At 50.1% G+C, this 26,956-nt stretch overlaps 1 protein-coding gene and 2 long non-coding RNA genes across 8 annotated transcripts; 1 reads left to right on the plus strand and 2 right to left on the minus strand.

Annotated features, from left to right (window-relative positions):
- Positions 1-2,014: 2,014 nt before the first annotated feature.
- Positions 2,015-5,447, minus strand: LOC147648785 (uncharacterized). Its single transcript, XR_015279841.1, has 3 exons — positions 5,137-5,447; positions 3,480-3,557; positions 2,015-3,005 (listed from the first exon to the last, which is right to left on the minus strand). It is a non-coding gene; the product is annotated as an uncharacterized LOC147648785 (long non-coding RNA).
- A 2,560-nt stretch (positions 5,448-8,007) lies between these two features.
- LOC147648786 (uncharacterized) lies at positions 8,008-15,411 on the minus strand. Of its 2 annotated transcripts, none has more exons than XR_015279840.1 (3): positions 15,342-15,411; positions 13,313-13,440; positions 8,008-9,803 (listed from the first exon to the last, which is right to left on the minus strand). It is a non-coding gene; the product is annotated as an uncharacterized LOC147648786 (long non-coding RNA). The 2 variants fall into 2 exon arrangements; XR_015279839.1 differs by having other exon boundaries at positions 15,235-15,383.
- A 38-nt stretch (positions 15,412-15,449) lies between these two features.
- Positions 15,450-20,744, plus strand: LOC147648787 (uncharacterized). Of its 5 annotated transcripts, none has more exons than XM_086865928.1 (4): positions 15,450-15,861; positions 16,279-16,437; positions 16,954-17,033; positions 17,221-20,744. In XM_086865928.1, the coding sequence occupies exons 3-4, from the start codon at positions 17,009-17,011 to the stop codon at positions 18,381-18,383; spliced, it is 1,188 nt and encodes a 395-aa protein (XP_086722054.1). In that variant the 5' UTR covers positions 15,450-15,861; positions 16,279-16,437; positions 16,954-17,008; the 3' UTR covers positions 18,384-20,744. The 5 variants fall into 5 exon arrangements, with proteins under 5 accessions (XP_086722054.1, XP_086722050.1, XP_086722051.1 ...); XM_086865924.1 differs by having other exon boundaries at positions 15,458-15,861; positions 16,279-16,486; XM_086865925.1 differs by having other exon boundaries at positions 15,475-15,861; positions 16,279-16,504.
- Positions 20,745-26,956: the final 6,212 nt, after the last annotated feature.

Consider the following 26,956-nt stretch of genomic DNA (forward strand, 5'->3'; position numbering starts at 1 on the left):
CCACCAGTCTCTTCAAGGGGTGACCCATGGTGTCCCTCTGGTGTCACTGGTGCATCCCCAGTGGAATTACCTCCTGGGGCATAGGTGGGGGAGGAGGTAAGGGTGGTGGGGGGAACCCAAAAATGTTGCCACCACCCCCCCTCCTGTCAGATGTGGACCATCCCCTGCTTTGGGGAGCTGGTGACAAACTGGTGGGTGGTGGTGTCAAAAAGCGCAGGTGTCACCTCGGAAACATCACAGAGAAGGGGTCCTGTGGTGCCACCAAGCCCCCCCTCTGAGCAGGTGTCAAAGGGAGGGAGAATTGGGGTCCCAGGGTGCAGGCAGGGTGTAGGGGAAGTTTGGACGGAAACGCCTCCAGTCCCACCTGTGCCTGGGGGACTTGTCCCCCTGTCCCCTTGTTCCCAGCAGGGGTCGGGGCTGTGGGGGCACCCACTGGATGAGGACCCCTGGGTGGGCAGAACCCAAAAAACCGGGACCCCTGGGTGGCCAGGGACACCTCAGGAATTTGGGACCTCACAAATTGGGACCCTTCAAAGTGGGGATGCCAGGTTGTGGGTGCCTCTCCACCTCCAAATCCAGTCCCTGGACCCCCACTAATTATTCTCCTCATCCCATCATTCCCAAATTCAGCCCCCAAAATGCCTCTCCTGTCCCACCAACCCCAAATCCAACCCCAAAATGCTTCTCCCCCTCCCATCACCCCCAAATCCAGCCCTGGAGCCCCCAAAATTATTCTCCCCATCCGATCAGTCACAAATTCAACCCCCAAAATGATTCTCCCAATCCTACCAACCCCAAATCTAGCCCATGTACTACCCAAAGTGACTCTCCTCATCCCACCACCCCCCAAATCCAACTCCCAAGATTACTCCCCCCAAATTAACCGCCCCCAAATCCACCCCATGGATCCCCCCAAATGATTCTCCCCTTCCCACCACCCTCTAAATCCACCCTCTGAAGCCCCTAAAACTGACTCTTCCCCACCACACATGGAGCCCAGCCACCCCCAAGCCCCCCACCCCACTGAAGACCTACAAGTGGCACACTGGAGTGGACCCCAAAAGGAGCGGGGTGTCCCCAGGGAGCCAGTGCTGGACATGGCTGCAGGGCTGGTAACGCTCTGACAGCCACCCCGACACCGATGGCGACAAGGGTGGTGACAGGGGTGTCCCCAAGGCCAGCGAACACTGGTCGCTGTTCCAGACGGTGTTTTCTGCCCCCTCCAAGGTGCCCAAGGAGCTGCAGGGACCCGAGGGAACATGAGGCCAAACCTACAGCAGTATCTGCACCACTGGGCAGGAGGAGGGGACATGGCGACAGCAGAGCCAGGGCAGAGCTGGGGACGCAGGAAGGGGCAGGTGAGTGGGGCATGGAGTGGGGGGTGAGGGGTTATGGGGTGGGGTGTGGATTTTGGGGTGATTATGGGTGGGGGAGTGATGACATTTGGGGTGATGATGGTGGGGGGTTCTGGGGATGGTTAAGGGGGTGATGGGTTATGGGGTGATAGGTGCAGGTGATGAAGATGGGTGTGGGGTGGTGAATTCTGGGGTGATTATGATGGGTTGGGGGATTATGGGGACAGTTTGTAGGGTGATGGGTGGGGGCTGATGAATTTTGGGGTGACAATGATGATGGGGGGTGATATGTTATGGGTGGGCAGTGATGAACTTTGGGGTTATGATGATGGGTGGAGGGTGATGGGGATGGTTTGGCGGCTGATGAGTTATATGGTGAATTTTAAATTATGAAAATGTTAAAAGCTGTATCATTTCCAACAGGGAGACCCCCCCACACCCCCAACCCCATTCCTCCTCCGGTTGGGCACAGAGCTGATAAGACACAGGGAGGGTGGGGGAATGGTCCTGATGCCTCCCTCCACCCCATGCAAGTTATGGGGCAGTTTGAAGCCGTTTTAGGGGTAAACATGGGCTGGTTTGGGGAGGGCAGAGGGAAAATTTGGGGGGCTTTTTGGGGTGTTGCTGTGTCCCCCCTTGTCCCAAATTTCCCCTTCCTCTGTCAATCCCAAGGAGATGCTTTAATATTCTGTGGTCTGAGAAGATGGTGCTTGGATCTGGAGCTTGCTCCTCACACTCCAGGTCTGGTCCCGGTATGGAAGTGACTGTAGGAATGGAGCACCCCACCATGGGACATTCCTGGGTCAACTCCAGACATAAAGAGTGGTAAACTGAAGGCACTGCTATGCAGGCAGTGCCACCTTTCAGAACATAGAAACCCAAAATGTTTTCATGGGGATTTCAAGCTGCAAAGCAGGCAGCTGGTGTCTGCTTCTCTCCCAGGAGCCAGGAACTCCCCTTCATGGTTTAGCACATGGCACTTCTTCCAGTGGTTTTCAGTGACTAATGGAATATCCTGAACTGGAAGGATGCACAAGGATCATCAAGTCCATCTGCTGGCTCTGCACAGGACACCCCAACAATCCCAGGATTGTTTGTTTCAGGAACAGTCTGTTCCTGAAAGCACTGTCCAAATGCTTCTGGAGCTCTGGCAGCCTTGGGGCGATGACCGTTCCCATGGGAGCCACTCAGTGCCCAATCACCCTCTGGGCAAAGAATCTTCCTGATCTCCAGCCTGACTCTGCCCTGGCACAGCTTCAAGCCATCCACTCAGGTCTTGTCACAGGTCAGCAGAGCTCAGAGATTGGTGCCTGCCCTACCACTGCCCCTCAGAAGGAAGCTGAAGGCTGCTATGAGGTGCAAGTTCCTTCAGCCTTCTTAAACTTCCTATGGTTGATGATTGCCCATCTCTTGGATTTGTTAAGGTCTCTGCCCTTGAGGGAGTCAGCACCTCCTTCCAATTTAGTGTTGCCTGCAAACTCTACTTACTGTTCCTTCAAGTCCTGTATGTGCAGCCCCTCCTCATGCAGGATCTCTGGGGCTTTTCCTCCCCGCTAGATTCCTGAGCTGTGGAGTTGCTCAAAATGGCCTCTTCCACGAGGTTCTGCTGCAAGGATTTGTCCTCCCTGTTCTCTGTCCTCAGCTCCTTGTCTGGGGAAGGAAGGACAAGGAGAGGATGGGATTTGCTTCCGTCCCAGAAGGGAAGGGGAAGGAGATCCCTGCAATGCATCCCTGTCACCCTGAAAACTCAGCTTCTGAGCTTGCTAACATAGTTTTCTAAAGACTTTCCCAGAACAGCAACTGTAAACATAGAGATGTGTACATTCCTTCTGTTACACGTCTTGTGATGGACATCTCTCACAGCCAGTGCAGTTGGGAAAGTGTTATCCTGACCATCCAATCCCTAGCCATGTATCAGAAACCTATAAATCCTGGGAGAAGAAATAAACTCTCTCATCCTTTCACCACACCTCAAGCTGTGTCCATGTGACCTATTCATCTCCAGCAGCAATACATCCCCGGCAGGACAGTGTCGGCAGCAGGGTTGTCCTGCAGCCGGAGACCATGCTGGGCTGGGAGATGGAGCAGGAGAGAGGGGGAAAGGGGCAGTGGCTTCCTCCTCACCTGTCTCAGAGTCCTGGGCATCTTCCTCTTCCTCGTAGCCTCCTTCTCCATCTGGCTAAACTTTGGGAACTGGAATTCCTGTTTTGGGGGAAAAAAAAGGTGTGAGCACGTTGGCTTGGGTGTTCCTCCTGCCCAAGTCCACCTCTGGAAGTCAGCAGGTGTCTGGTGTCCATAAAAATCTCCAGACCAACAAGATTTAGCCACCCTCAAAAAAACCCAAACCACCTGTCACATATAGATAAAACCTTACAAAAGAAAGGCCTTGTAAAATCATGGTTCAGGCCTTCTTACTTCAGCTGAGTGTAGCTAGCAGCTAGCCTGGTAAGTTCCCTTGCAAAAACATCTTGAGAATGAAAAGTTGGTTAACATAACAAACTATTACTGGGGAGAGAAACAAGTGCACCTGTAACAACAAGGGATCTGTTCCATGAGAATCAGTAGAAAAAGTATGTAAACATTGTTAGAGAGAAAAGTTTTGATTGACATGTACACTCACCATTACCAACCAGTGCACTGAGTTCCTAACCAACTGGAACTGAACATGGTGTCTTCTGATAACCATATAAATATAAGATGTGTGCAATAAGGATTGGAAGAAGAAACAGGTGTCATTGTCTGTCTCTACTACAAGAACCAACAAGTTTCTGCAAAAACCATCCACCCAGTGAAACAAGGGGGTTTAGGAGTTAAAAGCAAACCTGGTTAAAAGTTGGCTGACAAGACAAGACATTAAGGAATGCTGAAAATTTTCTGTGTGTGCAGAGACAGGATGAGAGCACAGCTGTACTAAGACAGGAGCCAGGGCTCGAAAACAAGATGAGAGAACAAGGCTACTTGCATTAAGAGACCCCTGACCCAGCAAGGACTAATCTCGAGGTCTGGAATGTGACCAAGGGACTAAGGCGTATGCTCCGGAGACAAAGGTGAAAAGTTTAGATGCGAAGAGGAGTTTGAAAATCTTCATCAGGGACCACCGAAGACCCCCGAATTGAGGAGCGGCAGGCGTAGAGAAGCCTGGAGCTCATTAGCATACGAAGCGAGTCTAGGCGGGGCTAAGGAATGAATATGTGTTGGGCGCATTGTGTAATCCTGGACTGTACAGAATAAAAGAAAGCCGATCCTTACTCCCGGGCCATATGCCTTTGGAAATAATTACGCCTATGTCCACCGGCTAAAATACGTATCTACTCTCAAACTTAGACGAGCTGTGGAGTCTTTTCCGCTCTTTACCAGAAGATTCCCCCTCTCTGGCCTCTGCACTTTGGGGCTCAGGGGGTCCCCCCTATCTGGGCTTCTGCAGCTCCAGTGTGTATTGGTATCCCCTCTCTCTGGGCTGCTGGGGCTCCTGGGAATCCCAGAGGCTCCCCTTCTCTGGGCTCCCCAGCTGGGTGTCAGAGGGGCTCCAGGGGTACTGCCTGTCCGGGGTCCCCGTTTCAGGGCTCCGGGGTCCCCGTTTCAGGGCTCCGGGGCACCCATGTCTCTCTCTTGTCCACGGTCCCAACATCTCCAGGCTGCTGGCGTTCCCCCTATCCGGGCTCCACGTTCCAGGGTGCCGGGGGTCCCCCTTATCGGGACGCCTGCCCCCCCCAGGCTGTAGAGGGTCCCCCAGCTCCGGTACCGCCCTTCTCCGCCCATCCAATCCCCACCCCGCCGGTACCGGGTGATTGCCACGTGGCTCTGTCCTGACAATGCAGCGCCTGAGTCGGGCAGCCCAACCCCCGCCGCGGGAGGGGCCCACGCATCCTCCGGCCCGGCGCTCCGGCTCTGCTGGCAGCCAGCACCGGAACTCCCCAAAATTCTGCCGTCTCGGAGCCTCCGGGCGGGATCTCGGCCTTTGGCCCCGAGCACAGAGCTCCACCCTGAGGCTCGTGAGGAGAGACGGCAACGCTCGGCAACCACGGGAATTGCCCCTCATTGGGACAAAATCCGGCTCCAAAGGAGCTATTTGGAACGCCCGCCTCCGGCTCCTCCCTGCCCCAAATATCCCGGCAGCTGCCCCGCTGTCACGCGCGGGATTTTGGAGCAGGGAGGCTCTGCGGGCCCCCTCAGGCAGTGTCACCCTCCCTCCGAGTCCGTGCCCGCCCCAATGCTGATGTTTAGCCCGGCTCTCTCGCTCTTCCCGGCTCCCACCCGGCGCCGCAGGGCCCCGAGCCCCTGCTCAGCAAAGGGTCAGCGTCCATTGCCAGTCCCTTGCCGGGGGCCCCGGCCATTACCCCACCCCTCATCTCATGGAGTACTTTCATATTAGGTAACTACTCTTATTTTTCATATCAGGGCACTACTCTTGTTTTTAGCTTGGGTTTTGGATTTACTTGTGTTTTAAAAATTTATTTTCATAATTTTAGGGACTTTGAAAGTTTATTGAATTCCTGATACAGATCAGGTGGGGTAATGTTACCAGTTCATCCCTTTTACCAGATCCTGCTAGTGTCATTATCACATAGATGTATATGGTTACAATTACTGCTGTTAGTGGGGCTAGTTGTAGTAAAACTATGTGTATTTGTATGTGTACTTAAAAGATCATGGTCTAATTGGTTTCATATGTTAGTGTAATCTAGATTGCACTGTGCTGGAATGCAGCTCCCACCACTGCTCCCTCCAGCCAGCCACTGCGGGTTGTGCGACGAGGCAGAATATTAATTTCATTGAATCCTTGTTATCTCTGCTCAGATGTGCAAAACCAGCTGCTGCTGAGACAATCCCATCTCAGACTGAAGCGGTCCCACCCAAAATCCTACATTCAGTTCTGACACACCATTAAGAAATCTAAGAGCAAAGCAGAAAGCTGACTACAGAATCTTGCAAAATCAAATATTCACAAATATTAAGAGAGACTGAGAAAGTCAACAATGTTAGATGTTGGAGTCTGAGATACAGAGTATGTGCCCTTGTTTCTAATACTTAGTTCTAGGATCCAGAAAAAACATTGAATTTCATATAATAGGAAATTCATGAGCATGTTTTCATGGTGATACATGAAAATGAATGTTAGATAGAAAAAGCTAAAAGTGTAAGTGTGTAGATTAGAAAGTTTTTTTAAATCACTGGGTGGAAAAGTTATTTTAGAGAACAGGAGACAAGATGGAGGATTTATATTGTTGTCTCTTGTTCTTCTTTCTTCTTCATGTTCTTCTCTTAGGGGTTTTTGGGTGGTAGTAAGTGATTGGATAAAAGATGTCAGAGTGCAGCACACAGGTGTTGGGTGATTGGGTCACTAAGAAAAATAATTTAGTTGGCATCTGTTAATTGGGTAAATGGACATATAAAAGACCTTGAAAAGAATCTTTGTTAGCCATTTTACCCCTTTCTATCATAGTGCACATAGCTCCTTGTACCTTGTAATGTTGATAAGAAAAGAATAAACTACTGAGACCGAACAAGAGAAAATAGCCTCCCTCTCATCAATCTTCAGTTCATGGGGAAAAAGAACCTAACCCAAAAGTCCTTAACGAGACAACTAGAAAACAAGCTTCCAACACGGAGACTAGTAGAGCAAAGGCAGTGCATTTGATTGGAATAAGCCCTCTCTGTCTGACATGTAAGCAATGCCATCAAATTTCCCAAACCAGGGAAATATGGAGCCCTGGCAGCAGTGGCTTCACATACAGCAATGATACAGAACAGGGCAGGGCAAGAGGCTGATAAAATTAAAATTTCTACTTGCAATTAAGAATTTTGAGTTCTACTATAGCCACTATAATATAGAGTAAAAAAGACTAAAACTACTAGTAATAACTGTAATATTAATAACAGAAATAGAAGTAATACCTATAATAATAACAATAATCAATAATTGTAATAAAAAACCTACCATACTTATTCTAGGTTTCCCTTGCCAGGTTTTGGTAAAGGGGGACTCTAGGATCACCTTCTGTGACAGGCTGCTTGAAGCAGCTGCTCCTCCATGTCCTGCAGAGTCAATGCCAGCCGGCTTCAAGACAGACCGGCCACTGGCCAAGGCTGGGCCAGTTAGAAGTGGTGGTAATGCCTTTGGGATAACAGATTTCAGCGTATCAGTTATTGTGGAGTTGTAACTATGATCAGGGAAGAGCAGGGTGAGAACATGTGAGAGGAATAATTCTGCACACACCCAGGGCAGGGCAGGAGGAGGGGCAGGAGCTGCTCCAGGTGCTGCAGCTGATTGCCCTGAGATTCCGTAGTGCAGTCTGTGGTGAGGCAGCTGGGCCCCTGCAGCCCATGAAGGGCACAGCGTGCAGAGATGCACCTGCAGCGCCTGGAGGATGTTGTGCCAAAGCACAGGGATGCCTGAGCTGAGGCTGTGACCCCATGAGAAACCTGTGCTGGAGCAGGAACCTGACAGGGACCTACAAACCTGTGGAGAGAGGAGCCCACCCTGGAGAAGGGTTCTGGTAGGACATGTGAGCCCATGGAGGAGTGACCCAGGTTGCAGCAGGTTGAGAAGAACTGCTGTCCATGAGATGAACTCACCTTGGAGAAGTTCATGGAGAACCCTCTCCAAGAGGGACCCCTGGTGTTAGCGTTCAGGAACACACATAACCACGAATGGTTATATGAAGGTGCTTTATTTAAAGAGCTCTGGGTGTCAGGGGTACACATACCCAAATCTGACACGACTTGGGTTTCGAGTTGAACATATTTTATACTCTATCATTATGCAACTTACATATTAATTATTAAACTTACATTGTTCTATTGTAAGCATTGTTTTTACCCAAGCATGAATTTCTCGTAATCCCCCCTTAGCCCCCTAACATGGTTCCCCATGTTCTCTAAACAATAATTATATCTAATCACATCTAACAATTGTATCATTTATCATATACTGACTACACAAGTGCAGCTTGACCTGGTCTTTAGCAAGCACAAGGCCTAACGTTTCCAGGGCCTGCTTTTCCCAGGGCTTTCCAAACCTAACTTTTTCTAAGTCCCCGAATTTTCTAAGATTTTAAGGCCTTTTACTATCATTTCCCCCCTTTGAAAGCATTTTCACTTCACTATAAGTGCAAATGTTTTCACTTGATACAGTCCTTTGTTTCTGAGTTTATACTTGGTGTTCTTCAAATCCTCGATTGATGTAAACGTTGTCCTGGATGCTGTCACGAAATGGAGAACTAGAGGATGGTGGGTGTAGCTCTCGCATCAGTGCCTTTATTATCTTCTGGTTCCAGGACGTTTTCTTCTGTATTTCTCTTTTTAAGATGCTGTAAACTAACCAAATTGCTAAAAATACAATTAGTAAAATTATCACATTCTCAATGATAGATTTAATCCATGAATTCACATTCCACCCTAACCCTTTGAAGATTTTACCTAACCAACTTGTAGTCAAATCCTTTTGCTCTTCCTGTGCTTCATGCTCTATTTGTTGCAACTGATTGATGTCATGTTCTACATCTGCAGTTACATTTGGGATGTGGATTGCAATCCCATTGCATTGGGATGCAATGATCAATCTGTCCCCCTTAAAAAAAGAACTTCACACCCTCCATGTTCTTTCAAAAGTAGTAAGTTGTAATTGGACGTTTAATTCTTTAAATCTTTCCCAGGTGACTCTTGCTAGTCTATCTACCTGACCTGTTTCTCTGTTCTGACAGTTTGCTATTTGCTCTAGGGCCCACCCAAATTTCACTCTACTAGAGGGTTCTTGCTAAGTGTCATCTTGATTCTATTCCTATCCTAATCTTTCCTACCTATGCCTGTGTCTTGCCACTGAGTTGATTTTGCCATTGTTAGCATCCGTACCAAGATTAATTTTTGCTTTAGCAATTTTACCAATGCCTCTGCACCCCAATGACATTTGTTATGTTTAATTTGTAGAACTTCTCTCATTATCAAGGGGGTTAACACTATTTGTCTTTGTGCAGTTACATACCATTCTTCTGAATCCTTTTGTGCATTTAGCAAATGTCTCAATTTCTCATCTTCTATTGAATATTTTGGTTTTGGAGGCAAATTAAATTGAGAAACATTAGTCTTTAAAGGTATCAATGCCATTGTTGTTTGCACTTCTCGAGCAGTCTGTCGGGCTGTCCAGTCTGCTTTTCGATTTCTCTCTACTCAATTCTAATGTTCTGGTTAAGGCAACCAGTTCTGCCCTCTGGGCAGATGTACTTGGTAATAATGCTTTTGCCTCCACTATTGTACTGACTGTTGTTACCACATATCCAGAGTATCTGGTCCCGTTCTCCACCAAGCTGCTTCCATCTGTGAATAGCTCCAATTCTGGTTGCTCTAGTGGGATGTCTTTTAGGTCTTCCCTTGCCGAATAGGTGTACTCTATTACTTCTACACAGTCGTGCTCTAATGGGCCTTCTTCAGTTGTGGTACCTAGGAAAAAAGCTGGATTCAAGAGGTTAATTGTCTTTAGTGTGAGTTCATCCTGCTCAGTTAGGATTACCTGGAATTTCATCATCCTGCTTGGAGATAGCCAATGGCCCCCCTTTTGTTCTAAAACAGTGGTCACCATGTGTGGTACATAGACATCTATATGTCTACCCATCGTGAGTTTCCTGGCTTCTTGGATCAGCATCACAGTGGCTGCAACTGCCCACAGGCATGAAGGCCATCCGGCACTCACGTTGTCAAGTTGTTTGGAGAAGTAGCCTACTGGCCTTTTCCAGCTTCCCAGACGCTGGGTTAGTATTCCCAGAGCTAGGTGTGATCTTTCATGCACAAACAGCTGAAAGTCTTTGGATAAATCAGGCAATCCTAATGCTGGAGCAGTTGTCAATGCTTTCTTCAGCTTGAGGAAGGCCTCCTTCTGTGGTTTGCCCCAGGTAAACAGCTGTGTCTTCTGGGCTTCATACAGGGGTTTTGCAATTAGTCCATAGTCCATGATCCACAGGCGGCACCACCCTGTCATCCCGAGGAAAACTCGCAGCTCATGTAGGTTCTGGGGCTCTGGAATAGCACAAATAGCTTGAATACGATTAGTACCCAGCTTACGTTGCTTTTGTGAGATTTCACACCCCAGGTAAATCACAGTCTGTTGGGCAATTTGTACCTTTTCTTTAGACACCTCATATCCTCCCATTCCCAGCAAATTTAAAATTTCAATTGTTACCTTTATGCAGGTTGTTTTCTCTTCTGTAGTTGTCAGTGTATCATCAACATACTGTAACAGCAGGTATTGTTTTCTGGTACTTGCCCATTCTTGGTCCAAATCTCCAGCTCCTTTGCCAGCTGGCTTCCAAATAGGGTTGGACTGTTCTTGTATCTTTGTGGGAGTCATGTTCAGGTGAGCTGAGTTTTCCTTCCATTTTCTGGATTTTCCCATTCAGAGGCAAACAGTTTCTTACTTTCTTTGTCAAGGGGTATGCAGAAAAAGGCATCTTTTAAATCAGTTACAGTAAACCATTTCTATTTCTCTTTTACGGATGTTAACAGTGTGCAAGGATTAGCTACCACTGGGTAAATATCTTCAGTTATTCTATTATTGCTCTCAAATCCTGTACTAGTCTGTATTGGTCAATACAAAATTTGGGCTCTAGTGTTAACTACAGAAATAATAGGTGCATGTTTAGGACCCACCATTGCTAAAATCAGTACGTCTCCAGTTTTGTTATTTCTAGTGAGCATTTTAAATAAAACTAACTTCCACCTCTCTGCTCACCCATGAGAGGCAGAGTTACCAGTTTCCGTGATTCTAAAGCTGTTTGGGTTCCACTCCCAGAAGCTGAGAAGGAGACTGCTTTGGCTCACAGCCCAGAGCCTGTGGAGGTGCGCTGGGTCATACAATGGGGCATTCGATACAATGAACCTGGGACAGTGCCAATTAACGACTACTTTACTCAACTTTTAAGTGATAAGCCACTCATTATATTTTGGAGACCCCTTTCTTTATTTCTAGTGACCACTAATACTGGCAATTAGAGATTTGTTTTCTCTTTTTTTTTTTTTTTTGGGTTTTCATTAAGAGAACCAATGTATCTATCACCCTTTGCTTTCTCTGATTTTTTCCTTCTGGGATTTTTACAGGTCCATAATTTCAGTTTTCACAGGTAACAGCATTGGTGATTCATAACTAACAATTAATTTTCTTTTGTGTATCATTTGTAAGCAGACAGCTTTCTAAATATTTTTCAGTAGTTGGTTGGGGGTACAAACTATAGCAGTCAAGTCCCCCCTTTCCAAGGGGTTAAGCCCCTCGGCCCAATAAGCTGTATGCTGAGTTAGGGACCATGGGCTATGTCTGTATCTTGCTATTAAGAAGACCTCATGTACCCAGTGCTCATTCGATTCCTGTTCTCTCAACCGAATTTGATCACCTTCAGTGAGACACTCGGAATACATATTCTGTCTCCGACTCGTGAAGGAGACACCCATACTCCCTTTTTCTTTTCTTTTTTCTTTTTTCTTCTTTTTTCCCTTTTTTTTTTTTTTTTTTTTCCTATTTTTATTTCTATTTTAGTAGTTATATGCAGACCAAGATCCTTATCATTGATATAATTATATACTATTATAATGTAGTAGTAATAGTATATTCTATTATAATATATTATATAATATATTATATAATTATATTATAAAATTTATATTATCTCATTAAAAATTATATTCTTAATTAGAGGTTTCAAACTAGGACAGCAGTGTTCCCCACAATTTTATCCAAGTTAGCTCTTTTTGAGGGTAAATTTGATTAATGAGAGGGGTTTCACTCTCTTGTTTCATTTTTTCCCAGTTTAAATTTTGTTTCATGTTGTAAAGAACATACTCTATCAATCACATTTTCCAAATTAAACCAATTACTGAGCACCAACTTTTCCCTCCTGGAGAAGGTCTGGCACTGTGTTTTGCTAACAGAGCATAACATGCATAAAATGCAGTTTTAACTTTTGCACTGCTGTTTTCAGTCATTTTTACAAAAAGAAAAACCACTACAGGGAGGTATAAACTTAAACTATACACACACACACACACAACTTTGCTTCCCTGTATGGGTAAAAAGACCAAATCTGCTTGGAAGGCACTCCTTCAGTTTAAAATTCTGGTTGTCTCTTTGCTACACCAAACAGTCAAAATTCATACACACAACAACAAAAACAATCCAGCCCTTTGGCACTAAGAGAGCTTTTGTGAAATTCTGCAGACAGAGCCCTCAAGTGAGTGTGGGGTGCTTTTTACCTCGGCGTGTGCAGTTTGTGGGAAATCCGACTCGCCCCCCTTGCTTTCTAGACACCGCTCACTCTTTTGGGAGTGTCAGGCTAGGTGCGGCTGGAGCAAAACGTCTTTCCCCTAATACAGACTGCACAACAAACCTGCAGCCCCTTCTGTCTGTCAGAAATCCTGTCCATGATGCCAATTTAGATGTCATGATTCGCTAATGCAAGTGAGGCTCATGAGAGGTTTGTTTGATCTCAGAGTGCAAAAGGACACAAAGGGATTTCAGTTTAAATCACAACAACAATAATGTACCTTTATTTTAGTGCCAACAACAAGGGTTATGCGATAGAGGAGAGAGAGAGAGAGAGAAATAAGGAAAGCAAAGTAAAGAAAGAGAGAAGAGGTTATAGCTACTAACAGATGAGACGGGATTGCTGGGGTCTTTTTCTGTGGGAGATCTGGCTGAAATTATCTTAGTCTTATGTAATTCTTCTCCAAAGTTACCTTGTTTCCAATGTGCTAATAAGCACCCCAAAGGAGAAGTACCCGGTATGGGAGCATAGCAGCCCAAAACCCTTCTCCATATTATAACTATAATATACCACAAATGCCGAACCTGCGACGCTTTCGCAGTCGTCTTACGGACGGCGCCTAGGCTTTACCAAGAGGAATTCCTTTAGCCCAACCACGCGCAGCTTTCGCCACGTCTAACTGGCAGGCACCAAAACCAAAGTAAAGCACCTTACCTTTCTCTCCCGGGGACATTGTGAGCAGCGGAGACGGTCGCGGCTGATGGGCTCCCCGAGAATCCCTCGGTGCCGGCTGGAGCGTGATCGGGTCGCGAGTTCGCTCAGCAGCACTCACAAGGTCCCACCTGGGTCGCCAAAATGTTAGCGTTCAGGAACACACATAACCACGAATGGTTATATGAAGGTGCTTTATTTAAAGAGCTCTGGGTGTCAGGGGTACACATACCCAAATCTGACACGACTTGGGTTTCGAGTTGAACATATTTTATACTCTATCATTATGCAACTTACATATTAATTATTAAACTTACATTGTTCTATTGTAAGCATTGTTTTTACCCAAGCATGAATTTCTCGTAATCCCCCCTTAGCCCCCTAACATGGTTCCCCATGTTCTCTAAACAATAATTATATCTAATCACATCTAACAATTGTATCATTTATCATATACTGACTACACAAGTGCAGCTTGACCTGGTCTTTAGCAAGCACAAGGCCTAACGTTTCCAGGGCCTGCTTTTCCCAGGGCTTTCCAAACCTAACTTTTTCTAAGTCCCCGAATTTTCTAAGATTTTAAGGCCTTTTACTATCACTGGCACAACAGGGGAACAACTCCTCTCCCCGAGCTGCAGGAGAAACAACATGTGATGAACTGACCAGAACCCCTATTCCCTGTGTTCCTGCACCCACTGGGGCAGGAGGCAGAGCCAGGAAGGAGGGAGGGATGAGCAGAAGGTGTTTTTAAAGCTTTACTTTACTTCTCATTATCCTGATTTGATTTTGATAGCAATAAATTCAATTAATATCACTAATTTCAAACCTGTTTTTCCTATGATGGCATTTGCTGAGTGATCTGTCCCAGTCCTTATATCAACCCATGAAGCCCTCATTCTATTTCCTCTCTCCTGTCCATCTCTGGAGGGGAGTGAGAGAGCAGATTTGGTGGGTGCCCGGCATCCAGCCAGGGTTAACTGACAACGCATCCTTTCTTCCATTCTTTCCAAAGTTCACAGTGAAGAGACTGAGTGGGACTTTGATGGATGGAGTGAAGGAGGTCGGGAGTAGTGGGGACAGGAGCCACAGGGATCTGGGACAGGCATCAGAGAGGTCCAGGCAGCTGGCATGGGGTATGGCCTGTCCCCATGGCCTAGCAGCAGCTGCATGCCCTGCCCAAGGTGTTCCCACCAGGGGCTGTGCCCCAGAGACAGGGGGAGACCCCAGTCCCGGGGGCAGTGTTTCTGCCCTGACCCACATCCAGCCCAGCCTCTTCCATGTGCACAGTGACTACTGGTATGGGCTGCACTGGACAGCGTGACCTGCTGGGGACATTGAGAGCTGCCCCCGGTGTGACGCTGCCCTTGGGATTTCATAGGCACCAAAAAAATCACAGCCAGCCCTGCTCCTTGTGATGTCACCGGCCCTCTGAGTGTCTCAAGGGTGGGAAGAGCTTCACCCAGAGGTCAGCCTTGAGCAAACATCAATTGAGGCACCACTAAGGGAAGCCCTGGGAATGCCCTCAGTGGATAGGTGGCTCCTGGCTCCCCGTGGCCTGGATTTTCTTTTCATTTCTCTTTGTCTTTTCGAAACACCCAAAACCAGGGTAAAAATAAAGATGTTGAACAAAAACATGGATGGGGACATGGGACGATCGTCCAAGGGATCTGGGAGATGCTGGGTTCAGCATCAGAGGGTTCCTGGGAGGGACTTGGGGGTTGCTCAGGGCTTTGGGGACCCCAAGCTGAATGACTCCGGCTACGCTTGGGAGACCCCGGTGGAGGTTCTGGGGCAGCTGATCAAGGACCTCCTGCCCTGGAACTGTTCCCATGTCCCCCCATTCCGACTCCTTGTGTCCCCTGTAGCGGACGCCCCTCTCCCCTCTGTCACGCCCCCGGCCCCGCCCGTTTCCGTGTCCCACCTACCCCCGTCTCGTCCTGCTCCCATCCCAGTCCGGACTCCATTCCTGGTTCCATTCCCGTATTCCCGGTTCCTGTCTCGGTCCCCATTCCCGATCCCTGCCCCCTCTCACCAGACGCCGCCGCCATCGCTCCAACTCCCCCGGCCCTCACGTGACCAGAGAAACACCGCGCTGTTCCTGCCCACCAATCACAGCGCGCGATCGCTTCTGACCACGCCCTTTTGTTTAGCCCCGCCCACCGCCGGGGTAGCCGCGTCCCGGCGCTGTTTCCTCCCAGTTCCCTCCAGTGCTCCCAGTAAGAGGCGTACTGGGAGGGAAAGCGCTCCCAGTTCCTCCCCGGTGCTCCCAGTATCGTTCCCAGTGCCGCGCGAGGCGGGGCCGCATTGGGAGACACCCCAGGGCAGAGCGCGGCTGCTTTTGGGTGTCGGCACCTGCCTGGCCCGGGCTGGGAGCGGAGGAGGAGCGGAGGAAGAGGAGGAACAGGAAGAGGAGGAAGAGAAGGAACAGAAGGAAGAGAAGCAGCGGGAGGAGGAGGAGCGGCAGAACCGCGCGGTTTCCCCGCCCGCCTGCTCAGGCCGCAGCTCCCCCGGCTCCAGCAGCATCACCTAATCCCCACCCCCGGAACCCACAGGTGAGCGGGGAGGGGGAGCTCGCCCCAAATCCATCGTGGGAGTCTCCGGGAGGGTTTTTTTTTGCGGGACAGGGCATGTTTGAATCTTGCAGGACCCCAAAGCTGAGCCGCAAATGCCCTGGAGGGATCCTGGGGGGTCCCACGTGGCGATCGCCTAGTACCGGTGGGCAGAGGGGCGATACCGAGTTTGGGGATCCCCGGGAGAGCCGGGGAGGAACGCGAGAGCCCCGGAGAGGGGAGGGCACAGAGGGGCGATCCTGGATCCGGGGGATCCCCGGCAGCATGGAGAGGGGTGGGAAGGCTGGAGATGAGTGGGGTCTGGTCCCCGCGAGGCTGAAAGTGACTTTTCGAGCTGCACTTTCATAGTGGCACCATCGAACACAACGTTTTCAGCCCTTGTTTTCCCCCCCAAACCAGGATTTCTCATTTGACGCTGCCCCTGCCGCGGCTCTCCTCGCCCTGGCTAGCTCTTGCTCTCTAGCCGCTGGCAGCGCCGAGAGTGGGGAACGGTCTGGGAGCTCGTTGTCCCAGACCGAACCTTCAGAGCCTGCGAGCCACCAAGCTCTGCGGTCTCAGGTGCGTCGTGGGTGCCCGATGAAGGCAAGGAGGAGGCTCAGAGTCCCAGGTTCTCTCCAGAAACCAGGTTTTATTCCAGGGTCGGGAGCAGTGGATGGGGGAAGGACTGGAAAGGTCAAGGGTAGGACGGTCTGAGCGAGGAGCACCTCCGTGCGCTCCAATTTAAGGTGGGGAGGGTACAAACACAAGAACCAATCAGGGCATCTCAGGGGAGGAGTTGGGGGGAGGGTTTACGATGTTGGGGACCAATAGGAATAACCTGTGGGAGGGGCGGCAATCACAATGCCAATGGGGCCTCGAGTGAGGGATGAATGACAGGGAAGGAGCTAGAACAAAAGGTGGGGTTTACATAGATTGATGGGGTTCAGGGGCAGGAACAGGGTGATGGACAAGGAAGGTTCAGGAAAAAGGGGAGGGGTTTACAAAACTGACAAGCGGGTAAAACCATTCCAACTCATGGGGGGAATAACATTGAGAACAAACCATTTAAATTAATAACCAGAACAAAATGAACAGGCGGCAACACTCATTCCCAAACCTTGACCGGATATAGGAGGAGGACAATGTGAGGATGATGGCCCAGGAGCCCCTGGCAGGTGAGGAGGAAGTCTGTGCCCCTTTCCCCCTCTCTCCTGCTCCATGTCCCAGCCCAGCACAGCCCCCGGCTGCAGGACAGTCCCGCTGCCAACGCCGTCCTGCCGGGGACGCACTGGGGGGGATCTCCTTCCCCTTCCCTCTGGCACAGAGGCAAATCCCGTCTTCTCCTTGTCCTTCATTCCCCAGACAAGGAGCAGTGGACAGAGACCAGGGGGGACAAATCTTTGCAGCAGAACCTCGTGGAAGAGGCTGTTTTGAGCAGCTCTACAGCTCAGGAATTCAATGGGGAGGAAAAGCCACGGAGATCCCGCACAAAGACGGGCTGCAAACGCAGATCACAGGGATCCAAGGAAGAAAGACCCACCCTGAGCCAAGGAGGCGGCCAGAGTTTGGAACTGAGGATCCATGAGCAGGTCCACAGTGGGAAGAAGCTCTATAGATGTGGGGAATGTGGGAAGAGCTTCAGCCGGAACTCAACCCTCATCCACCACCGGAGGATCCACACTGGAGAAAGGCCCTATGAGTGTGGGGAGTGTGGGAAGAGCTATAGAAACAGCTTTGACCTGATCAACCACCAGAGGAGCCACACAGGGGAACGGCCCTATGAGTGTGGGGAATGTGGGAAGAGCTTTCAGAGAAGCTCCAGTCTCCTGAAGCATCAGTGGACACACACAGGCGAGAGGCCCTATGAGTGTCCTGAGTGTGGGAAGAGGTTTCAGAGCAGCTCCAGGCTCCTCAGGCATGAGCGGATTCACACAGATGAGAGGCCCTTCCACTGCCCTGACTGCGGGAAGGGCTTCAAAAATAACCCTGATCTCATCACCCACCGGCGCATTCACACCGGGGAGAGGCCCTATGAATGTCCTGAGTGTGGGAAGAGATTCACCCAGAGGTCAAACCTCATTGTCCACAAGAGGACCCACACCGGCGAGAGGCCCTATGAATGTGGGGAATGTGGTAAGAGGTTCAGCCAGAGCTCAGAACTGATGCATCATAGGAGGATGCACTCTGGGGAGCGGCCTTACAAGTGTGGTGAGTGTGGGAAGAGCTTCAGTCGGAGCTCCAACCTGATCATCCACCAGAGGAGCCACACAGGGGAACGGCCCTACGAGTGTGAGGAGTGCTGGAAGAGGTTTCAGACCAGCTCAGATCTCCTTGTACATCAGCGGATTCACACAGATGAGAGGCCCTTCCACTGCCCCGACTGTGGGAAGGGCTTCAAACTGAACTCCACCCTCATCACCCACCGGCGCATCCACACTGGGGAGAGGCCCTATGAGTGTCCCCAGTGTGGGAAGGGGTTCAAACAGAGGTCAGCCTTGAACCAACACCAACGGAGCAACCACTAAGGGAAGCCCTGCCAGTACCCTGAGTGCAGGAAGAGCTTTGTGTGGTGCTCCAGCTCCATCCCCCTTGGGAGGATCCACACTGGATGATCCGTGTTGGAAAGGCATCTGGCTGGGGGCTCTGCATCCTCCTGGCTCCCTGTGGGCACCTGGTCACATCTACAAACCAACATCAGAAATCCATTATGGACAGCAGATTTGTTGACTCCTGACCCCAGAAAAATCTCACTTTTTGCATCTTCTGGTCGCATCAAGAAACACTGGATGTCCTTGGAGGTTTTCTCTAACATAAATCCATTGTTTTAATTCTCTCTGGCCCTTTGGCATCTTCCACATCCAGACTGGGATGGATTGGGGCAAAACCCATGATTCTGGAGACAGTGAGGTAGAAACCCCTCCAAAAATTTTTTTCCCACCCACCCAAGCATGAGGATGCTCTGCCAGCAGGGACACATAAATCCTTTCTTTGGCCTTGAAATGAAAAGGTTTCTGTTCATCCCTTTGAAACCCCTGAAACAGGGGTAAAAATAAAGACGTTGAACTAAGGCGCATGGATGGGGACATCTTGGGGACAGTGACATGGGTGGGGCCATGGTGGAACATGGGGGACATGACCATGGATGGAGACATGGCCATGGATGGGGACATGAGGGGACTTGGATGGGGACATGGACATAGATGGAGACACGGCCATGGATGGGAACATGGTAAGGACGTGCACATGTGAGGACACAGCCCTGGGTGGGGACATGAGGGGACATGAACATGGATGGCGATATGAACTGGGACAGCATCAGTGCCACCAACACCTTCATCTCAGCCATGGCAAAGCACTGCCTGATGCAGTTCCTACCACCACATCAACACTTTCACCACCAGTGTCCCAGCCAAATGTCATGCCCCACCAGGGCAGGATGGGGAACTTGTTCAGCTGGTGACAAGTGGGCCAGAAGTGAGTGACAGCCAGCAGGGTGTGCCAGGGCCACCGAGCTCAGGGGACCCTAACCGCCCCTGGGGACAGGGCAAGGGTCAGTGTCACTCGTGGGGTCATGTGTCCCCCTGTTGGGTGTCACTGGAGGCGTCCTGATGGCAGCATCCCCACAGTTGTGGCGACATTGTCACCAGATGCGTGTCCTGGTGGCATCGTGTCCCCTCCTCTCCATATCTCCCCATCCCCCACCATGGCTCCCTGTCACCCTTCTGTGTGTTCCTGTCTGTCGCCCTGAAAACTAGACCTCCTGATATTGTTCTCATAGTTTTAGCTACTTTCCCAGGAAAGTAACTATGAACTATAAACATAAACACATTCCTTCTAAGAAACTTCTTTGATGGACATTTCGCATGACCAGTGTGATTGGGAAGGTGGTAACTTAATTATCCAATCCCTGGTCATCATCAAAAATCTATAAATACTGGAGTCAAAAAATAAAGATTTTTCTTTTTCTTGTCATACCACTGAGACGTGTTCATGTGAATCATTCCGTGTCCTTTAGCGACATCTGTCCTGCCCCATGTCTCCCTGTCCCCGTTGTGAGTCCCTGTCCCTATCTCCCCTATGTGTCCCTGTCCCCTTCTGTGTGTCCCTCTCCCCTCCCTCTGTGTCTCTGTCACCCACCCCCAGCAGGGCCAAAGTCCCCAAGGTCCCAGGGCTGTGTCCTGCAGGGTGTCCCTGTGTCCTGCAGGATGTTATCGTGGCTGCTCCTGGATGAGCATCTGTGCCTGCACCAGCACAGGTGGGGACACGTCAAAACACCCTGTGACACCCCACGACATCCCATGACACCTTTTGTCCTCTGATTTTGGGTCCTTACCCCATCTTTTGGATTCTTTTCCCCTATTTTTGTCCTTTCTTCCTATTTTATGTCTTTCCCCCCTATTTTGGGTCCATTGCCCCCTATTTTGGATCCTTTCCCTCTTTTCCATTCTTTCCCCCAGTTTTGGCTGCCCTCCCCTTGCTTTTGGCATATTTTTGGGTCCATCCACACCCTCCAATGCCCTCCCCACCCCTTAGCCCCTCTTGCCCCTCCTGCCCTGTCCCCCCAGGCTATGTCCCCAGCTGTGTCCCCGACTGCTCCCCTGTGCCACATGGACTATCTTGAGAATGAAAAGTTTGTTAACACAACAAACTATTCCTGGGTGAAAAACAAGTGCTCACCTGTGTGAGCACAGTGGGTCTGTCCCATGAGAATCAGTGAAGAAGATATGTAAACATCTGAGTGTCAGCACATACACACAAAACACCTTCTAACCAATTAATTGAATATCATGGAAACTACTAACCAATGGGAGTTCAACATGAGGTCTGTAAAAATGTACAAAAATGCATTCTGTGAATAAAGAATTGGCTTTTTCTGCATGATGAAATGGAGTTCTGGTTGATTTATTACAACAAGACCACCCCTGCTTTGGGGCACTGATGACAAATTGGCAGGTGGTGATGACAAAAATGCAGGTGCCACCTCAGGGATGGTGCAGAGAGGGGTCCTGTGGTGCCATCATGCCCCCACGCTGAGTGAGTGACAAAGGGGTGATCAGGGGAGTCCCCAGGGTGCCGGGAAGGAAGTGCAACAGGGGAAACGCGTCCGGTCCCACACCTGGGACACGGGTGGCAGGGCACTTGTCTCTTTGTCCCCCTGGCACCCTATCCCTGGTCCATTGTGTGGGGACTGCCTGGGTGGGCAGGAGAACCCAAAGAATTTGGACTCCTGGGGTGGGCAGCCAAAAAATTGGGACACGTGAATGGGCAGATTTGGGACTCCAAATATTGGGGACCCCTCAAAGTGGGAATGCCAGGTTGGGGATGTCCACCCCACCACACCCAAGTCCAGTCGCTGGACTCCCCAAAGTGACTTCTCCCATTTCACCCCCACCCCCCATGCCCATGCAGAGACCCTCAAAATGCCTCCCCCAACCCCAGAACCCCAAATCCAGCCCCAAAAATTTCTCATCCCATCCTACTACTCTCAAAGTCAGCCCCTGGACCTCCCAAAATGGCCTCTCCCCATCCCACCACTCCCTAAATCCAGCCCCTGAGCCCCCCAAGCTCAACTCTCCCATACCACACATGGAGGTGGAAGCCAGGCCTGGCCACCCCCGGGCCCCCACCCTACTGAAGACCTACAAGTGGAGCACCACGATCACTGCCACCCCCAGAGGGGACCCCAAAAGGAACGGGGGGTCCCCAGGGAGCTGTCGCTGGGCATGGCTGCAGGGCTTGAAACACTCCTAGAGCCACCCCAACACTGACAGCGACAGGGGTGGTGGCAGAGGTGTCCCCAAGGCCAGTGAGCACTGGTCGCTGTTCCAGACGGTGTTTTCCACCCCCTCCAAGGAGCCACGGGGACCCGAGGGGACATGAGGGGATGAGGCTACCCCTGCAGCAGTACTTGCACCACTGGGCAGGAGGAGGGGACATGGTGACAGCAGAGCCAGGGCAGAGCCGGGGACAAAGGATGGGGCAGGTGAGGGGGCTACAGGGGTGGGAGAGTAGGGGGTGAGGGGTGGGGGTAATTTCAGGGTGATGGGTGGGGAGTGATGAATTTTGGAGTGATTATGATGGGTGAGGGATGATGATGGGTGGGTGGAGATGGGAATGATTTTGGGGGTGATGGGTGGGGGGTGATGACTTTTGGGGTGATGATGATGATGGGGTGATGGGTTATGGGGTGGGAGGTGCTGCCCTGGCACAGCCATTGCCACAGGGGTGCCCTATCCCCACTGTCCCCAGGGGCTGTTGCCATGCGTCCCTCTGCTGGGGCTGGCACTGACAGTGGCACTGGGATGTGGCCAAACCTGCTTGGCACGGGCGGAACTACCCATGTGTATGTATGGAGCCAGCATGGCCTGGCCCCACACGTGGTCTGTCACTGTCACTGCCAACAGCATTGCCACTCCATGGACAAGTGTCCCCTGGCACTGCCACGCTCGTGTTGGCATCTCCATGAGCATCCCAGCACTGGCAGCATCACCTCCACGACCACATGTCCTGTGGTGTCATCACACCCATGAGGGCACTTCCATGGCCACCTGTCCCCCATCCTGGCACCCCTGGTGGCATGGCCAGACCACATGTCTCCTATCATTGCCACACCCCCATGGGTGCACCCACGGGAGCACCCATACACTGTCCTCTCCCCTCCGATGTCTGGGGATGGTCATGGCCCCTGCTGAGCTGCCCTGTAAATGGCTCTTCTAATAGCAGCCAGTAAGGAAGGGCATGAAATTGTTACAATGACACCTACATGCAGTTTATTTCTTTCATCCAAAGAAGTTAAGAAATATTGTAGGCGATGTACTTAGGAGGAGTGAAATGTTTGTGTTCACCAGGCTGGCACAGCTTTTTTCTGGAGTGAAAGCTGAGTGCTGGGTGCTGAAGTAATTTCAGAGAAACTCAGAATGTGCTGAGTTGGAAGAGACCCATCAGGATCATTGAGTCCAACTCTTGCCCTGCACAGAACACTACAATTCCACCATGGGCCTGAGAGTCCAAGTGTTTCTTGTCCCAAGACAGACATGGGGTTGGGACCACTTCCCTGGGGACCCTGTTCCAGTGCACAACCCCCCTCCAGGTGAAAAAGTTTTTCCTGATATTGAACCTAACCCTCCAGCTGAACAAACTAAGTGTCCTTAGCTGTTCCTCACAGAGCCCCTCCAGACCCTTCCTCATCCTTGTGACCTCCTCTGGACACTCTGCAATGGCTTTATGTCTTTTCTGTATTGTGGTGTCACTCAAGGTGAGGCCACCCCAGTGCAGAGCAGAGTGTGACAGTGCTCTCCCTGGCCCTGCTGCTGATGTTGGGCCTGGTGCCCCAGGACATGGTGGCACTTCAGACTGCCAGGGTATTGCTGACTCATGTTCAACTTGCCCTTGGCCGGGACCCCCAGGTCTCTCCCCACAGCTGGTCTCCGGCCTCTCCTTCCCCAGTCCATACACCAAGCCAGCAGTACCCCATCCCAGGGGCAGAATCTGACCCTTCCCTTGTTAAATTCTATACAGCTGGTGACTGCCCATCTCTGTGAGTTCTCTCTGCAGAGCCTCTCTGGCCTCCAGGCAGTTGACAGCTCCTCCCAATAAATTTACTGATTATCCCTTCAAGTCCTGTGTTCAGGTTGTTAACGAAGATGTTGAAGAGCAGGGGCTGATAATGGGGCCCTGCAGAACCCACTGGTGACCACTGCCAGTGTAGTGTCACCCCAGCCACTGTCGCCCTTGGTGCCTGACCCATGAGCCAGTTGCTTACCCATCACACAATGTGTTTATCCACCTATGTGGTGGACACTTTGTCCAGAAGCATTCAGGTAGACACAGTACCAAAAGATCTGCTGAAATCCAGAAAGATTCCATCTTGGAATCCCATCATCCATGACTTTCCCTGATCAACCAAGTGGGTTACCCTGTCACAGAAGAAACTCAGATTTCACAAGCAGGACTTTCCCCTCATAAAGCCATGTTAACTCTGATTCCTGTATTGTTCTCCAGTGTTTTCAATACTATCCAGAATAAACTTTTCCTTGATTTTATTGGGTATTGAAGTGAAACTGACAGGCCTGTAATTTCTGGGGTCCTCCTTGCCCTTCTTGAAAATCAGGACAACATTTGCCAGCTTCCAGTCAGCTGGGACCTCTCAAATCCAGATCTGAATTCTGTCTTTGCTCCGATTTCTCCAGGGGAAGCAGCCTGCTCACACCCAAATGTTTGAGTTTCTATTCTCCTCAGGCAAACCCACTCTGAGGGCAGCAAGGGTAAGAATAATTAAAAATACTTCCTGATTACAGGCACAAAGTCATTGCAGATGAAACAATCTCTTCAAAAGCTTTTTAAGGTGGGACTCTCTCTTGAACTGCAATGCAAGACGTAATCAAAAGTATGCATTCTATTAGCATCTGTTAAAACCAGGTGGGGCATCGTTCTTTATCTCTTCCACCACCCATCCTCCTTCCAGGGAGATATCTTCTGTTAATGGGCCCTTGAGTCTCAGTGCATGACTGATAAAATTACATCATTCCATTGTGAGATGCTCCACCGCAGGGGGAAGAGCCAAGCATTCCCAGCTGGATGTAATCACAGAATCAGAACACCACAGGCAGCCTTTCTCCACTGGGTTCCCAGAGGAGATTCTGGTCCTATCTACACCACTGGAACTTCAAAGGAAGACTACACCCTTCTATAGCGTTGTGTTGTTAATTTGGCTCCCCATGGTGTTATGTTAATGGTTTGCTCCCCTTTCCCCTCTGTTTTGTTGCTAGTTTAGCCCAAGTTGTACCCCCCTACCTCAGTTGTCCATCCACCCTGGTACCTGCCCCTTGTTTCTGAATGTTCCCTGTTCCTCCCCTCTGGACTGTCTGTTGACGCAGTGCCAGAGCTGGCTAGCTCTCCCTCTGCCCCGCATCAGGAGTGGGATGCACCTCGGGAGCAGGATGACCCGAGGTGCAGCTTAGAGCAAAGCTCTGCGGCTCTCTTGGCTTGTCAGGAGCAGTGTGGAGGCAAGAATGAGGGGAGGCCTTTTGTATGGGTTTTGAAGATGGATTTAACCTTCAAAGGAGCCAGGGACAAAAGACAGAAGTTGTATGCTATGCAACATCTTATATACCGGGGAGGACTAAGGGGTGGATACAAATCATGAACCAAAAGGGAAGCCTTAGGGGAGCAATTTAAGGCAGAGCTTACAATACATAAACCAATGGGAAAGTTTGGGGGGCAGGAACAGTTAACAAAATCCAATGGAACGTCAAATACAATATGATTGACAGGGAGGATTCTAGAACAAAGGGTTGGTGCTAAATAAGAATGACAGGGAGGGATCTGAATAAAGAGGTAGGGTCACAATAACTGACAGGAACGGCGCTGGAAAAAGGGGTTGGGGTACAATGATTGATGGCAGTAGGGACAAGGGTAGAACTTGGAAGAAACCAACATCAGAAGGAGAAAACAGAACAAACCATTTATGCAACAAATCTCAAACTTATTAAAAACACACCACCACAATCTGTCACTCAACTACTCCTCCCAGCTTCTAGAAAGCTCGGGGAAGACCGTCGAGTGATAGGGCAGAGATAGAGGAAGTCCCGCCCTGAAAATAACTCATTGGTTCTCCCCAATATCCTTTTGATCCTATCACAGTCCCCACTTGTTACCCATTGTTTTGCAGTCTGTCCGCCCCCCCACCCCTTGTTCCTCCCCCATATTTAAGATACTGTCATGCCTGCTTCAGGGGTGAGTAGGTGACCTGTCTCATCTGTTGGTAGCTATAACCCCCCTTTTTTTCTCTCTTTTCACTTTGCCTCTTTATCTCCCTCTCTCTCTCTCTTTCTCTCCTTCTCATCTATCGCATAACCCATGTTGTTGGCACTAAAATAAAGGTGCATTATTGCTGCTGTGATTTAAACTGCAATCCCTTTGTGTCCTTTTTGCACTCTGAGATAAAACTAACCTCTCATGACTCCCACTTGTATTATTGGATTGTGACAGTTATTTAGGAAACATGCTCAGGCTCTTCCATTCTTTCCTTACAAACAGGAAAACTTCTCCTAAGCCTGTGAAAACTCCTCAGGAAGAGCCCTGAGGAGAGCAGGTGGGATGCGGGGCAATGGGCTGGGACATGGAGCTGCAGAGTTCAGAGGACAAGGCTGTGATGCAAGGCACAAGGATGTCAGTCCCAGGTGGGCCATGTCAGATATGTGGAAGTTAGGAGTGAGGATCAGGTTGTCCAAATAGGGTCAGCCCTCAAGGGGCTCATTCTTCTCTATGCCCAGACATCCTAAGGAGGCATTCAGCATCAAGATCACCTGGGAAATGCTTCTATCAGCTCTGCTCTGAACTGAAAAATAAAAAAATACTCCCTTGATTAAAGAGAGAAAGCAATGAGGTGTACTTCGACATCTTCCTCCTTAACAGAACTCCAAACTGACTCCAATCAGCTGCACAAGCCCTGGAAACTTGAATAAACCGAAGGAAGAGAAAGAGCTTCTGAAGCTTTCTGTACTCTAACAAGCCCCACTGTGGATTTGGCGCTGAGTCCAGGACCCTCAGACACTGAGAGAAATTTGAAGAAGCTGCTCAAAGAGTCAGAAGCAAAACTCCAAGTCTCTTGGAGCATCAATGGGCCCCACTGAAGGTAGGGACTGACAAAAGGCTCCCAAGGGACTGATGAGAACAGATCCTGGAGGCCAGGACTGCAGGGAGACAAAGGCTCTGACTGAGCAGGAACTGAAATGCTGAGCAAGCCCTGGCTAGGTTGGAGGAAGCAGGCCAAGCCCTGAGCCCAGGCCTGGCACAGCTGGGTCTGTCCCTTATGGGTGGCTCGGGACTGTTTGTAGGCCAGTGGGATGTGAGGGGCAGCAAGGACAAATGCCATAAACCTGTGTGACACTCCAGATCCTTATGGAACCAAGGGGCCAGTGGGATATTGTGGGAAGTTGTGGAACCAAGGGGATCATTGTGGTACTCTTGGGCCCATGGTACCAAAGGGCCAGACACTGTGGGGCCTCATGGAAACAAGAGGCCCCTGTGAGCCTGCAGGGCTGTAACACCCCAGAATACTTAAATGCTGGTGGTAACCAAAGATTCCTTTCCTTGA

Source organism: Cyanistes caeruleus, chromosome 30 (genome assembly GCF_971803275.1).
Source record: "Cyanistes caeruleus chromosome 30, bCyaCae1.hap1.1, whole genome shotgun sequence".
NCBI lineage: Eukaryota > Metazoa > Chordata > Aves > Passeriformes > Paridae > Cyanistes > Cyanistes caeruleus.